General features: G+C 43.8%; 1 protein-coding gene across 1 annotated transcript in view; it reads left to right on the top strand.

Annotated features, from left to right (window-relative positions):
• Positions 1-8,692: 8,692 nt before the first annotated feature.
• SHISAL2A (shisa like 2A) overlaps positions 8,693-15,657 on the top strand; it is an 11,905-nt gene continuing 4,940 nt past the window's right edge. Inside the window, exon 1 of the mRNA XM_075068263.1 lies at positions 8,693-8,874. Within this exon, the coding sequence (XP_074924364.1) occupies positions 8,693-8,874 (182 nt within the window). The remainder of the gene's footprint in view (positions 8,875-15,657) is intronic.

The raw sequence follows: 15,657 nt of genomic DNA on the forward strand, positions 1-15,657 counted from the left end.
CTGAAGTAATGGAGAAAAGCTTAACAAGGTTTGGTTTAAGTTTATGGTGAAAGTTCTGGGAAATCTTTATTTTTTTTACATTAACTTGTTCACTCATCCCTATATCACTGTTCTGCATGCCCTTTGAAAGCATTTCTCTTCAGTCTTCAGTTTCTTTCAGGGTAAATGCCAGTTGTGACAGATATTGTGAATTTATGAATATAAACAGTCAACCTGTGGAATTCCTTGCCAGAGGATGTTGTGAAGGCCAGTGCCATAACAAGGTTCAAAAAAGAACTAGATAAATTCATGGAGGATAGGTCCATCAATGGCTATTAGCCAGAATGGGCAGGAATGGTGTCCCTAGCCTCTGTTTGCCAGAAGCTGGGAATGTGTGACAGGAAATGGATCACTTGATGATTACCTGTTCTGTTCATTCCCTCTGGGGCACCTGACACTGGACACTGTCAGAAGACAGGGTACTGGGCTAGATAGACCTTTGCTCTGACCCAATAGAACCATTCTTATGTTATGGCTTAGTCAGGAAGGCTTGAAAATAATAACATGATTTGGGGATCTTAGGGTATTTCCACAAGGAGCAAAATATTCTGGAAAGGAGCATTGAGTATAACCAAAGTAACCCCTCGTAAATCTGTTGGTGGAGGTAGCGGAGTCTGAGGGTTGCTCTGGAAGTCTAGTTGGAGTTTTGTTGCAGGAATTCAGGGAAGTGGAACTTTGGGTTTTTTGGCCAGCTATTTTGGAGTTAGAACTTCAATTCAGGAGAGAATCGTGTTTGCAAGTGCAGATGCCTCTTGTTCTTTTATTTCTCTGGTGCTGAGTCAAGTCTGTTAAGAAACTGCTGAACATCCAGGTTATTTGATTAATATATTATGCACATGTGTCCTGAAATAATTTTCAAATTGTTCTGTTACAATAGTTCATTTCTTAGAAATCAGGCTAAGAATGGTCTTATTGCTAGGTGGAAAGACACTTCTTTGAATCATACTAAAGATTACTGTTGCAGGGGTGTATGGTACCAGAAGTATGTGCCTAGCCTTGAATAGTAATAACTCAAACTGACACTGGTAGCAGTGGAGCAAGAAGACATTTTATCAAGTCCTATCTTCCAGCTCTCATGGATGGCAGATGTCTGGGGGATTATAACCAGAATGGGAACACAAGCTATAGTGGACATAAGATATTATGCATGTGACTCAATGATCAAAGAAAAGCCCCATAATATCAAACTCTGATTATAGGTGAATGGTCAAGAGAAAATGTTTTGTATGTCAGCTCCTCCAGGAATTACCTAATGGATTCAACACTTCCCATCAGAGTTAACCAGAAGCTGATTTGAAATTTATTTTGTAAATCATTCATACCACTCTGAGCAATACAGTGTGCTAGTTAGTACCAGCCAAGAAGCATGGCAACAATGTGTGTACCTACCCCATACAAATTGTTTTATTGATATCAGGTTTATGAGAAATTAAATCATACTAACAATTAAACATTTCTAACCTAGCCAAAAGGAAAATGTCATTAGGGTTGGTGAGGGACAATCTACAAATCCACTTTAATTCCAGCTCAATCTTAGGTCAGCATTGTCAAGTCAACAAGGAAAACAGCCTGAGTGTAAATGGAACACTGTGTGGACTGAAGAATATTTTTTTTGGTACTAATTTATTATAATAGTAACTTTGAGTGGAAGAACTCTACTGAATTCTGCATAGAGAAATAACAAACTCCTGAGATAAAATGCCAATATTCAATACAATACAAAAAATACTCATGCCCTATATTTCCTAAGCATATCCCTGACCTATGAATTCTGCAGACAGCTTGCAGAATCTTTGTCTAACCATTTTCTTTTCTGTGTTGTATTCTGAATCATAGAATACCAGGGTTGGAAGGGACCTCAGCAGGATATCTAGTCCAACCCCCTGCTCAAAGCAGGACCAATCCCTAGACAGATCTTTACCCCAGTTCCCCAAATGGCCCCCTCAAGGATTGAACTCACAACCTTGGATTTAGCAGGCCAATGCTCAAACCACTGAGCTGTCCCTCCCTTTGTTCTGCCCTGAACAAAGACAAAGGAGGGGGAGTAAAGGAAGCAGACGTAAAAAGGGAGAATTGGAAGAGAAACAGAGACCCAGAGAGTAAAAAGTGGGGGTGGGAGCTCAGGTCTTGGAAAAGAGAGAGAGCAAAAGGGGCATAGAGGGACAGAAAATTGCTTCGAGCAAATAGACTTGTAGTTGGAATAAATTCCAAAGTAAAAATGCCCTTGTCTAAAACTGTGGAGTCTCTCCACATTATGAAGTTGTATGTAGTGGGTGTGTGGCCTGGTCTACACTACACGTTTAACCAATTTTAGCAGCATTAAACCGATTTAACGCTGTACCTGTCCTCACAACGAGGCCCTTTATATTGATATAAAGGGCTCTTTAAATCGGTTTCTGTACTCCTCCCCAACGAGAAGAGTAGCTGCTAAATCAGGTTATTACCATATCGTGATTTAGGGTTAGCATGGCTGCAAATCGCTGGTATTTGGCCTCCTGGTGTATTCCACAAGCTGCCCATTGTGGACGCTGCTGCGACAGCAACTCTTGAACTCGGACTGGGTGGCCAGGTAGACAGGAACATGGCCAAGCTTCAAGTCAGCAAGTGGGGCGGCGCCTCTTGTGCTGGGACATTTTTTTCATCTGGTCTACACAGGAGATCTCGCTCGATGGGAAGCTCTGTATAGATCTAGCACGGAGGTGCTATGTCCGGTCCGCAGTCCTGAGACTCAGTATGTCCGGGCTGACTCGCACCTACGGTCGAGATGGAGTACTGAAATCCTTATCTGCTGTGTAGCGTGACGCACTCTCATAAGTATTTCAGCTCCGTCTAATGGAGCGTACAAATGCCACATCTAGGTGCTCCGTGGTGCAAAATTCCTATCATCTCCGGACGTTCAGTGATGGCAGAGTACAGCACCCGTTTGCTTAGATTGCAAAAACCCATTGGAGATGGCAGTGCACATTAAGGAACTAATACGATAAAACCAGAATAAAAAATGGGGGTGTTGGATTAGAAGGGCAAGGAGAGTGGGCTGTACGTTGGACGCGGCGGTATCAGCCTAGTGCAGCGTATCACCAAACACTTAAGCAGTTTCTGGCACATCGATTGCCTGTCTTAGGGCAATGAGACTACCACATGCCTGTAGAGGTAAACACATGCGGAGTGGTTCAGGGTATAGCTCCGATACCATGTACCCTATCCCCCCCAATCCAGATATGTTACTGTGGCTGGTAAGACGCAGATGCTTACAGCATGAGAGCAGTATCTGACTCCATCCCTCCCTTCCCATCCCTGGTGGCAGAAACGGATAATATGAGTGTATCCGTCATCCGTCTTCATCGATCATCATCAGCCCGTGGTGCTCCTGCGGGCTAGGTAAGGCTGGCCGGGGGTGCCTGCCCCAAGGTAAAATAGGACTGATCCTGATCAATATCCGCGTAAGATGCGTGCTTACGGTAAATCTTGTGAACATAGTTTCCTTAATCATAGCAACTGTGGTGGCTTCCATCCAGCCTCCTCCCTTTCAGGTGTAAAGAATACATAATTCATAGGTCCTGGCTGGCAGATCCTGATACGCACCAAGCGTGGGCTCGAGGCCGACGATCACGTCGTCTCCATGGGATTCTACCGATTGAACATCCGTCGGATGTTCACAGGAACGCTTTTACAATAGCACTCGTTAAATCACGCTAATACCACTCACATAGATCGGCAGTGTGACCGCATGACGCATGTGCGCCCGCAAGTGCAGTGAAGGTATCTAGAGGAGAGCGAAGAGCACACTGGCCTCTGTGTGACAGAGAGTTGTCTCGCGCGGTATGCACACCCATAGAAATATGGCCTCGGGTGACTTCCTGCCTGGCTTCTGGTAGAGTGTAGATCTAACAACGGAGACTGTGCCTCGATAGATACTTCTTGGCATCGAGTGATCCTATCTGATAGTACTACTGTCCTCATACTACCGACTCCTTGGGTCTTCCTTTTTCAGGTCTGAGATATGAGTCTGCTATCTATGGCTCTATGCATCACACAGAGGGAGGTGTGACGTCAGCGAGTCCTATATACCACATATCTTTGTCTTTGCAACACTAACTTGTTGTATTGCCTTGTATCTCCCCTCCTCTCGCTCTTGACGAGCTCGCTTCAGGGCATCCCCGAGTTTGACAGCAAGGACAACGAGAATGGTAGTAATACTGAGAGATATACCCTCAACATATACATCGCGCTGCGAGAGAGGTTTACTGAATGGAGATTTTAGAGGCCATGATATGGAGTACCTGAATACCAAGAATGTCACCTATCGGCTATAAATGCCTCACAAAGAACCAAATGTAGAAATTGTCTGCTCGCTTTGTGTGTTGTGAGTGCCTCGCTCTCGCTACTGTCTCCCTTAGGCCTCCAGGTTATAACTTCCCTATTCGGTGACCTCCCAGATTAGGATAGAATGGGCCCTAAGGAAGTACCTAAGGGACAGATACAAGACACGTACTTGTCTACTGTGGGTACTAACCGACAAAATAATAGGAGTCATTCCTGTCTGCCTACTCCCAGAAATTTGTAACGCACCATTGCCATTGGGTATAGAGTGCAGTCTGTGCTCAGTGACAGATACTCCCATTGTGCTAAAAGTAGACTCAAGTCTCGTCCTGTCAGCTGCAGATTGGGAAAAAGCTGGGTGAAAAGCAAGTTTAGCTGCGTGAAGCATCCACATCTCTAGTTCATCTGCCAGGAGGTACAAGCAGCAGCGGAATTGGGGTTGGAGATTTTCATTGGTAAATGTCCGCTGAGTCGCATTCCCTGACCACTGGCAAGTGCCAGCGCAGCTCTCGCGTGATGGCAGAGTTAGACAAAGGCTGGAACGCTTCCCCTTCCTCTGAGACCTAGGGGCTGCCTGGCCTGGGCAGAGATGCTGTGTAGTGTCACTGCCCAGCTCCTGATCGAAGAATGCTCCATATCCTGCCCGCTGGGGATGATGGATGGCCTGTTCCTTGACGTTGAGTCAGCAGAACTAGCGATGAGCCCTCTGCGCCGCACGCCACGCAGTGTCCCCGGTTAGCTGTTAGGTGCTTTTTGAATGCATCCAGCTGTCACTTCTCTGCCTGGGAGGAGACGAGATCTGCCTTTCAGGAAAAGGTGGAGAGATGGGCTGTCCTTCTGAAACTGCAGGTCCGTTTCCTTCCTCCTTGTACAAGGGCGCGAGGAAACAGAATTCCTTTGTTAGCTTTGGTTGCTCCAGACTGGAGGTTGTTTGAAGAGTGGATTTGGAAAGGCATAGGTCAGGAGCCGTTCCTGAAAATGTTCCTGTCTCAGATTTCCCGATGCACAGATTGGACGGCTGGCCCCAAGTGGACTGATTCCCACAGACTTAGCTCGGAGGCTGACTCGGAAGTTAGTGCACGGTTTAATTTACCTCTGAGTTCACAGCAGCAGTCACTTTCTAGAACTGGGGCTATGGCAGCCAATGCTTAACAGGCACGCTTTTCCCTGGCCATACCAACATACCTGGAATGCGCAATAATCCTGCACTGTATCGCAGCCAGGGACAGGACAGCCCAGTGATGGCCAGGGCAGCCAGAAAGGGCTGATGTGCCAAAAACTGAACGGGCTCCATGGTTGCCAGTGCTTTATGGGCCATTTTTTTCTTTGGACCCCAGAGGGGGGGGGGGCATTTTTATTTCCAAGGGAAAAAAGGCGCGAAATGATTGTCTGCCGTTGCTTTCCCGGAGGAAGGAAGGAATGACGACATTTACCCAGAACAACCCGCGACAATGACTTTTGCCCCATCAGGCACTGGGATCTCAACCCAGAATTCCAAGGGGCGGGGGAAACTGCGGGAACTATGGGATAGCTACAGAATAGCTACCCACAGTGCAACGCTCCAGAAATAGACGCTAACCTCAGACCATGGACGCACACCACCGAATTAATGTGGTTAATGTGGCCGCATGCACTCAACTTTATACAATCTGTTTTACAAAACCGGTTTATGTAAAATCGGAATAATCCCGTAGTGCAGACATACCCTGAGTGAAATCTTCCCTCCTAGTAAAATACTGCAAACCTCAGGCACCCAGAAATCATGAGTTTTGCTTAAAAACCATTCACAATTTTGTAAAGTTGGTTTCTTTCTATTTGGATACTGGTTTTGAGCCTTTAGGGTTCACATTTTCCTATGCAACCACAACAGCTAAAAACTGAGATTCTCATATGACACCAGGAGCTAGGGCTTAAAGAAAAACAGCAACTATTGCAACCATGATAATATCATGAGAGATGGTAACACTAGTGACATAACTGAAGTGAAACTTCCAGGTTGTGGCAGATGTTTCTCTCCTCTCTTAGGGTATATCTAATCTACACTATAGGCACTGCAGTTATGCTACTATAGCGTAGACACTTAATATAGTGATGTAAAAGGGTTTTATTCTGTCACTGTAATAGATCCACCCCCTCAAGAGAAAGTAGCTAGGTCAATGGAAGAATCTTTCATCTACAGAGCTGCTACATCTACAGTGGGGGTTAAGTTGACCTATGTCACACAAGGTTTTTTTGTGTGTAATGGTTGGGTATACGTTTCCGACTTACACAAAATTCGAGTTATGCAAGGCGTTCTGGAACAGAGTGCTTGTGTAAGTTGGAGAGCGTCTGTATATAAATCCATGGTATGCCCACATCTTTAAGTGGGTATTCACCCACGAAAGCTCACGCTCCAAAACGTCTGTTAGTCTATAAGGTGCCACAGGATTCTCTCCATCTTTAATACTGTGTGCAGTTCTGGTCATCCCATCTCAAAAAAGATTCAGAGAAGAGCAACAAAACTGTCTTTAAAAAAAGAATTAAATAAGTGCATGGAGGATATGTCCCTCAATGGCATACAAACCCATGCTCTGGATATCCTTAAACCTCCAACTGCTAGAAGCTGGCATGGATCACTCAATAATTGCTCTGTTCTGTTCATTCCCTCTGATGTATCTGGCAGCAGCCACGTCAGAAGATAGGATACTGAGCTAGATGGACCAATATGGCCATTCTTATGATAATTCCTTGTAACTGATGCAGTGATATGCACCTGAGTTTTCAGAGAGCCTGAAACAATTGCCTCATTCACTTCAATATGTGCTAATCCCAGGGCTTGTGTAGACTAGGATAAAAGGTGTATTTTAAAAACTTTCTAGCTAACATGTTTTTAAACCCTAGCATGGGCAAGGCAAGTAGCGTTATAATGTGTTAGTTGGTAGATATGAACTCTTGGCTCCCCCTGGGGTTCACTCAAAACAAGCCCTGAAATAATATAAACTACAAGCAGAATCATTTTGTTTTTATTGAACCCTTTTACACCCTTTTTATACTACACAAAAAAGACAAGACTATTTCCTCCCTTAGAAGGTCACTTATAGGGCAGGGAACCTTAAGGCTTGAGCCAGACTCTGCTGAGTCTATGCTAAAGATTCTATTAACCTCAAAGGGTTGTGGATCTGGCTTTTTATGAAGGCATTCAGAACTACAGATGATATTAACCCATAATGATTTGCAGATCTTAAAAAAAAAAATAAGGAGAGGGGATGTTTTGACATTTTTAAAGCTTTGCACTTTCCCTTTGACTTAGCTTTTAGTTTGGATCAGGTATTTATCTCTATAAGATTTTTAACGTAAAAAAAAACTAGAAAATTCAGTACAATGTACTGATGAAATGCTATTAACAAAATGACCAGAGCTGGGATTTTTTCCATATGCAACTGGTCTCCAAACAACATAATTAACAATAACATTCCTATATACTATTGAAATGTATTTTTTCAGTGTAATGCCTATGACTACCGTAGTCAAATGTTCATGATTCATATTTTGTGCCAAGTGCCCATAATAAGCTTATCTTCAGACTTTCTTTCTAGGTACGCTAAAATGTCTAAAATTTAACAAAGATAACAAAATCCATCTGTCATTTGCCACATTGGAGGGGGAAATGCTTTTGGCAAAGTTTGAGATAATGCGTTCTGCGCAGAGGTGGCAATGTTGGAAGTAAAGGATAATTATAAACACTGGGTTGTCTGCAGCTGGGATTGTCCAGCTACATCAGTTGTCTACATCATGACAGTTGTTAGGGCTGAAATGGTTTTGGGTTAAAAGGGTTATGTTTTGCAGAGAAAGACAATTGCTTTGAATAGTGAAAAGTACCCTAAGGGGTGAACAAATGTCCCTCTCGATTATAAGCAATTAGTTTCGTCTATATGGATAAAAACTGTCAGGATAACAAAAATCACTGCAGTGAAAGCTCCCTACCTTCGCCGTCTGGGCTGCAGAGGGCAGTGGGACGAGCGAAACAAGTTTTAGGAAAGTCTTTGGACTTAATCTTTCCCTGGTGTAACCGACGTGCAGGGGGGTTCGGGCCCCTCGTAGACGATCCAACCCGCGGGAGAGCGCAGTGTCTCCCCAGGTGAGCTTCCCGGAGCTGTCCTGTAGGGGGAGCCCGCGGACTGACCAGGGCTGGAGGCCGATGGGATGACATCGGCCAGTGCCGGGAGTGAGACCCAGCCGCACCCGGGGGAGCTCTGCGGAGCAGCCTCGGGAAGAGGTGGAGGCGGCCGCTTGCCAGGCAGGATCTGCCGCGGCTCCCCGGACAGGATTCCCGGCGGTATCCCTCCGCCGCACCATGAGCTCCGACTGCACCAGCTACCTGAGCGCCGACGGGACGTTGGTGAGCGGCTTCAGCTGCCCGCGGGCGGACGGCGAGGCGAGCGCCGTGTACTGCTGCGGCTTCCAGGACGTCAAGTACTGCTGCGATGACCCCAACAGCTTCTTCCCCTACGAGCACGGCTACATGTGGTGGCTCAGGTGAGAGCGGCTCCCTCAGCCGGCCACGAGGGCGCAGACCGACCCGCACGGGCGTCGGGCGAGGGGGGGTCCGCGTTGGGCCAGGGGCACAGACTGACCTGGCCGGGGGTCTGGCGAGGGGGGGGGTCCGCGCGCGGCAGGGGGCACAGACAGACCTGGCCGGGGGTCTGGCAAGGGGGGGAAGTCCGCGCGCGGCAGGGGGCACAGACAGACCTGGCCGGGGGTCTGGCGGGGGGGGGAGGTCCGCGCGCGGCCGGGGGCACAGACTGACAAAATGTCAACATTTTCTGCGGAGATCCCATTTTCTGCCCATCTCTAATCTTTACCCACTGCTGTAAATTGGCTCATAGGAGACTTTTATCAATTTTGGCTATCCACTTTCAGATGCCACTAGTAAGATCATAGCAGTTAGAAAAGATGTGTTGGGTTTAGTCCATATGTGCTTCTGTGAGGCCCCATGTTCACTTTCATTTTGGAACATGCCTGAATCTCTTCTAGCAGCGTTTCCTTTCCTCTTTGTTCAACATGGGGAATCTGTCTGCAGCTCCTTGAAGTGTAACTTGAACCGTTAAATGTTTGAAAATAGTTTTATTAAAGTTAATGTTTAAAATCAAATTTACAAAAGTTAAGAGGGAAGGTACTGTACATCTGGGGTCGGACTTGGGTTCTGCGGGATTGCAAGTATATGTTACAAGGTTCATGAGGTACATACATATCACATAACCAGCATAGATCCAGCTTGGGGTGTGAGAGTTTTTAAAGCATCAGTGGATAAGTGGGCTGGGGTGCGCCACCCATGGAATGTATTAAGAGTCCAAGTCGATATTGGTGTAGAGAATAAGTACATGGGTGGGGTGTGTCCTTTGGTCCGTCAGGGTTATGCAGCACACTGAAAAGAAAGGAAACTGGGATTATGTAAACTGCTTTGTGCAAAGGAAGAAATTGTGGAGACCCTAAAAACAGTATATTTTGTTGTCTTGTGCAGTAGAAAACTAATGTCCTTTTGTGCAGTAAAAAACAGAGGGCATAATTATATGCTTGCATAACTCTATTGAAGTCAATGGAATTACACCAGCAGGGAATTTGATCCTGAAATCAACAGAATTACAACAGTAGGGGATTTGACCATGAAGTCAGTGGAATCACAACAGCAGGGAATTTGGCCATAAGTCTTGAGGATGTCCCTATTTGTTCCTTGGCACCCTGTCACAGCTACCAATTCCAGCTAAGAAGGTTTGGTCTGGACTCCATCTATACCTATGAAATTACAAAACCATATATAAAACTATCAATATCTCAACATGCCTTGGAGCTGCTCCCAGAGACTCCTGCTTGCTGGGAAAGGGGGAGGGGGCAGTGTGCTAATGTCAGGATTTCTCCCTCCACCCCTGCTCCTGCACCCCACTTACTCTTTCTCCATATAAAGCAGGGAGGGGACACAGATGGCGAGAGAGAGTGCTTGGGGCTGCAGCTGCTGTCTCAGTTTCCTGATCCTCTTAAAAAGACAGTGCACTTAAGAGTGGGTCGGCTTACTTAAAGGGGCAGTGTGCATCTCTCTCCCCCACACACAAGGTATGTGTCTGTCTCTATCTGCTATGCTGTCTCCCCTCCCTCCTGTTCGTGCTGCCTTGTGTGAGAGGCTACATTAACAACAATGTGTTAACCCTTGAGGGCTCAGCTGAGTGCTAGTTTATCATTTAGCAGCAAGGCATTCCCTGGGAAATATCCCTCCCTCTTCCACCCTCTAACTTCACTACCTCAACTAAGCTTCACAAATCATCATAGTTGTGAACAGTATTAAATTGTTTAAAACGTATACTGTGTGTATATCTATATAATATATAGTTTTTTGTCTGGTGAAAAATATTTCCCTGGAACCTAACCCTCCACCCCGCCATTTACATTAATTCTTATGGGGAAATTGGATTTGCTTAACATCATTTTACTTAAAGTCACATTTTTCAGGAACATAACTACAACATTAAGCGAGGTGTTACTGTAGTTCTATCCCAAAAGAGTTAAAAATGTCTAGCCACTGAGAACAGTTGGACTTGTTTGTCTTTGTTCGAGAGCAGAATCTATATCACATTCATTATCAAGCACTTTTAAAACAAGTAACTTTTAAACTAATCTTTCAAATGTTTCTTCTAGTTCTGGAGCACTTTTAAAACAGTTGGGATCATCACCATCCTTTAAATACTGTGGCTACTAGGACTTAAAAATTATATAACATTTCAAGGGCCTGATTCTCTACTGCTTTAGCCCTTGTGCAGTCACGGTGGTGCTGAGAGTGGGTGCAAAATGCTACTGCTCTGATTTGGTAAAATTTTGTCCCACATTACACTCTGCACTCATGTGAGTGACTACACCAGGGCTAAAGCAATGGAGAATCAGGCCTTACATCTTCAAAACAATGCACAGTAATCAAATAATGAATCAAAATCCTATTATAAGGAAAACCTCTAAAATATGACTCTGCTTTGGCTGTTCATTGCTGTTCTGCTTGAAAATATAAATCAGAGAAGTATTGTTTTCATGATCTTTTTTTGCAACTATTTCTTTACATGAACCTAGGGAGCGATTGAGACTAATCTGAGTAAGCTAAATGCATGATGTATCCCTATGAAGTAGTTAGAGGGTAACTCAGTTTTAATTATGTTTGCTCTATAATACGTACTATTTTAAATATCCAGCATTCTAAAAAAGTGCTGCATAATGAATCCTCCCAATACATTTGGGAGGGGGTGGCTGGCTCGCCAAGGGCACACAGGAAGTTGAGTGTCAGAGCTAGGATTAAAACTCAGAAATTCTGTCTCCACATTCTCTGCTCATTACACTACTAGTCATGCCTCTCTAATCAATAGTAGTTACCCTTCCTAACATTTGCAGGACAGTTTTTTTCTGTGAGTCTGTTCCATGGTTAATTACAGAGTCCTGAACATCCATCATGAGTGTTTGAAGTTTTCTCTCACTGATTTTTTTAATTCCAGTTATTTTTCTTTGTATTTGTTACCCACTCCTCACCTCTTTCTTTCTTTCATTTTGTTACAGCATCTTTGTTTCTGTGGAATTTTGCTTTCCCAGCCACCAAGCTCAGTTGCTTTCTCATAACTTATTTATTACTGAACTCTTGCTTGCTGTCTTTTCAGTCCTCATTTTCCTTTGAAACCTCATCCCTCTACCTATTTCTCATTCTCTCCCTGACTTCTTTTCTCACAGATGCTTTCACACTTTATTTATTTTGGCCTTTTCTTTCATGGCTTTTATTTCCTCTTTCACATCAGAGCCTGGCTTTTATTACAAAGGATTCTATATATGAAAGTCAATGTAGCTGAACCAAGTCTTATGTATCTTTATGGATTTATTGGCCCCAAACCTGAACTGTTGCTGAGGAATGCTCTGTGTAGTTCAGGGGAGAAGTGCAAATGTGTCTTTATTTAAGCCACCTTTGTGTGCTCTCAATCCTGGCTTGATATATGCCAGTCTTGTACTATCGCATAATTTAGCATGGCATTAGTCTGCTCTAAATTGTGACAACTCCCCATGGCTTAACTGTTACAACTGCTAGCTATACCTATGCTCCTTTTCCCTAGCCACTCCCCCTGCACTAGCCTGTGAGAGGGGGTTGGGATAGGAGCAACTACGCAGGTTGTAGGCAACTCAAATATCCTCCTTTGTGGATTGATCCTCTGACAGCCATTTATGCCTGCTTTAAGGCAGCCTTTCATGAAACGCTCCTTAACAGATACCTATACTGTGATACTTGTACTCTTGTTTCCCTTAAAACTTTTATTGTGTGTGGCACTTAATCAAGAGAAAGTAAAAACAAATCACTAATTTCTTTCAAATCAGTGCCCATGAGCTAATGCATGGGTTAACCAGGAGGGGGAGCTGAGATAACAAAACAATTAATACACTGGTCTACAATTTTTGAGAAGTCATCTGCTTCAGAGATAAAATGTGGTATTTATTATGTATTTTGATGTGCTGAATTCAAATATGACAATTAAAACAACTGATTGGCTACTGTTTAAGATATTTAAGTTTTTTCCATTAGTCTAATTATATTAATTGTAGATAGAGTGTTTAGACTCATCAATGTAAACCTAGGTCTTTCCCCTGTGTTTGAGGTGCTTTTACATGATATTAATTCACCTGTCCTGTTTACAGATACAACTTAAAAATCCAGCAAAAAGGGCTAAATTAAATACAAATTTATTATGAAACCAAAACGGCAAAAAACATTATGTACAGAGTTTAAGTTCCGTATTCAGTGTCTACTTTGTTACTTCTGGCTTCTCTCTTGTAAGTTCATTAAAATGAACACTCTTGTCACCTCTGGCAGCACACTATTCTGCAAGCATTGATGGGGCCATTTGCCACTCGATAGTGTTTCCTCTCCTTGTTGCAAGTCCTGCGTGAATATCTCACTTGCCACACGCAGATTGTTCCTATGCTTGTCACTCACTGCTCCGCAGTTTGGTGGAAAAAATATTAGATAAGACGTGCAAAAAATGTATCTTTATGATTTCCCACATTCAGAAGTGGTGACATGTACTGGAAACCAAAGGCTTTTGTATGCCTTGAGGAGTTTTCCACACCATCACCCTGTAGTTGTCTGCCTTGTGTTTCCGAGAAAATTATTGCACAACTGGTAAGGCTTTCCCTCTCTAATGTTCGTTTTTCCTTGCTTCACGCCAGTGCAATACGTCAAACGCATCATCTCGAAGACACGTTTTCACCGAATCTGAGGACAACAAGCCACCTGCCCTTATCTTTAGCTTCACGTTAATCTACTTGGAAAATTTTCATGGAGGTACAGTAAAGCTTGCTGTTGGATTTGTAAAGTGGCCTTTGACAAAGTTCTTCATCAGACGCAGCTTGATGTGTAAGGTGGTAACCAAAAATCTTACCTTGAATTCAACCAAGCATGTAGATGCTGAATACACAGCTTTTCTCTTGGGGCCTCCATCGACCTGTCCGCAGCAGCCAACTCTTTCTGATGTAGTTGGACTACATCGATTGTGCTACGTACTATCTCCATTTGCAGAAGAAAAAGCAGTTCAGTACTGAAGTTGGTGTTTGCAGTCTTTGCAGATCCAACAAGTAGAAGCAAAAACATTCAGAAATCGAGCCCACAAAGCTGCCAGCTGAGATTGATTGCAATGAGTTTATTGACAACCTCAGAAAGTTTTTTCATGTTGTCTAGGTTCCTTCATATGATGCATGACCACCTGAAATTGATGGCAACACAGTCTGCAATACTCGACAATGCAAAAACAGCATTAAACGACTCGTCTTGATGAAGTTCAAGTTCGACTCATCTCATTCTACATCTGGATCGTGAACTGATCTGTAGTTCGAGTCTGCACATCTAACCCCCATCCGAGTTGTATGAGCGCACATAGACATCTACAATATCTCATGAAAAAAGCAATGGGACAGACTTCCTCTATTGAACAGTCAAAGGACGAATTGGATAAAACACCACCCATAAAATCTACGCTCGTCTATGGCAGTATTCCATGCGTGCTACCAGTTCTTGCGAGACAACCAGACTCTACGCACTTTCAGAGGCTTTTATAGCACGCAAAGAGTAGTCACATTGCTAATGTACTATTGGAGTTACACTCAGTGGACCCAGTACATTTTAGTAGATGTTTGATACACTACATTCTTATTTCAGAAAGCATTTGGCTGTAACAGTGTAATTCGTCTCTGTCCAGCATCTCAGATCGGAACCCTCAGCAGAGTTGTATTTTCAGTAATACTTGGTTTGTGCCTCCAAGGAAGCATTAGTCACTTTAACCAGCTATATACAAAGGCTCAGGCAACTGCGCATAATATTCCATCTCTGCAAAACACGCAAGGGAGGAGTAGACAGGATGCTAGCAGGACAATTTTGGTGTTTATTGACTCTTAGAACAATAATGCAAGTTTTTAGAAAATCAGTTAATTATCATATACTGTTTTTTCTTGGCCCGACGACAGCCAAAATTGAGCATGGTTTTTAGACATTGGTTGCTCGCTCCAACCTGTCACTTTAAAAAGATCCAGTGTGTCCAACTTAAATAAAGAACATTGTCAAGCAATAAGGCGAAAAACACAACACAGGCCCTAGAAGTAACCATTTTGGCTTCAATCTGCCGTCACTACACAAGGCAGACCTAACCTACCTCTGATGGGACTCTGCAGAGTGTGGTGAACTTCATCCGCAGAAATCAGAGCCTTAAACAGGATTCTGGCTCTGACTCCTATGCCTACCCAGTGCTGCACTGTTTAGGTGCAAATGTTCAGGGAAATTCAAACAAAACCAAAATCACTTTTGGTAACCCTTATTAAAAAATATATGAGACCAGAATCCTGATACTGTCCCTTTAATAAAGAAAGAAAAAAACGGAGACCCACAGGGAAACTGCAGTGTTTGAAATTAAATTAACTGAATGAAACCACCGGCTCTTCTTTTTCCAGGTTATCCATCACCGCGCGAGGTCCTAGCCCTAGACCAGATCTGTTCGGCTTTAGGCCCTTTCCAACGCACTTAAAACAAACAACATTATGTCAATTTATTTAAAATAAATATGGGAAACCCCAGAAATCCTTGATACTGTTCCCTTTTAATAAAGAAAAGAAAAGAAAAGGAGACCCACAGGAAACTGATGTTTGAAAATTAATTAACTGAATGAAATACCAACCGGCTTTTTTTCCAGTTTCTGGATCCCCATTTAGGAAGAGTAGGCCTTAGCAATGCGCACAGCTTCAGAAAACACCTGCATGAAATGA

This window comes from Chelonoidis abingdonii, chromosome 7 (assembly GCF_003597395.2).
Source record: "Chelonoidis abingdonii isolate Lonesome George chromosome 7, CheloAbing_2.0, whole genome shotgun sequence".
NCBI lineage: Eukaryota > Metazoa > Chordata > Testudines > Testudinidae > Chelonoidis > Chelonoidis abingdonii.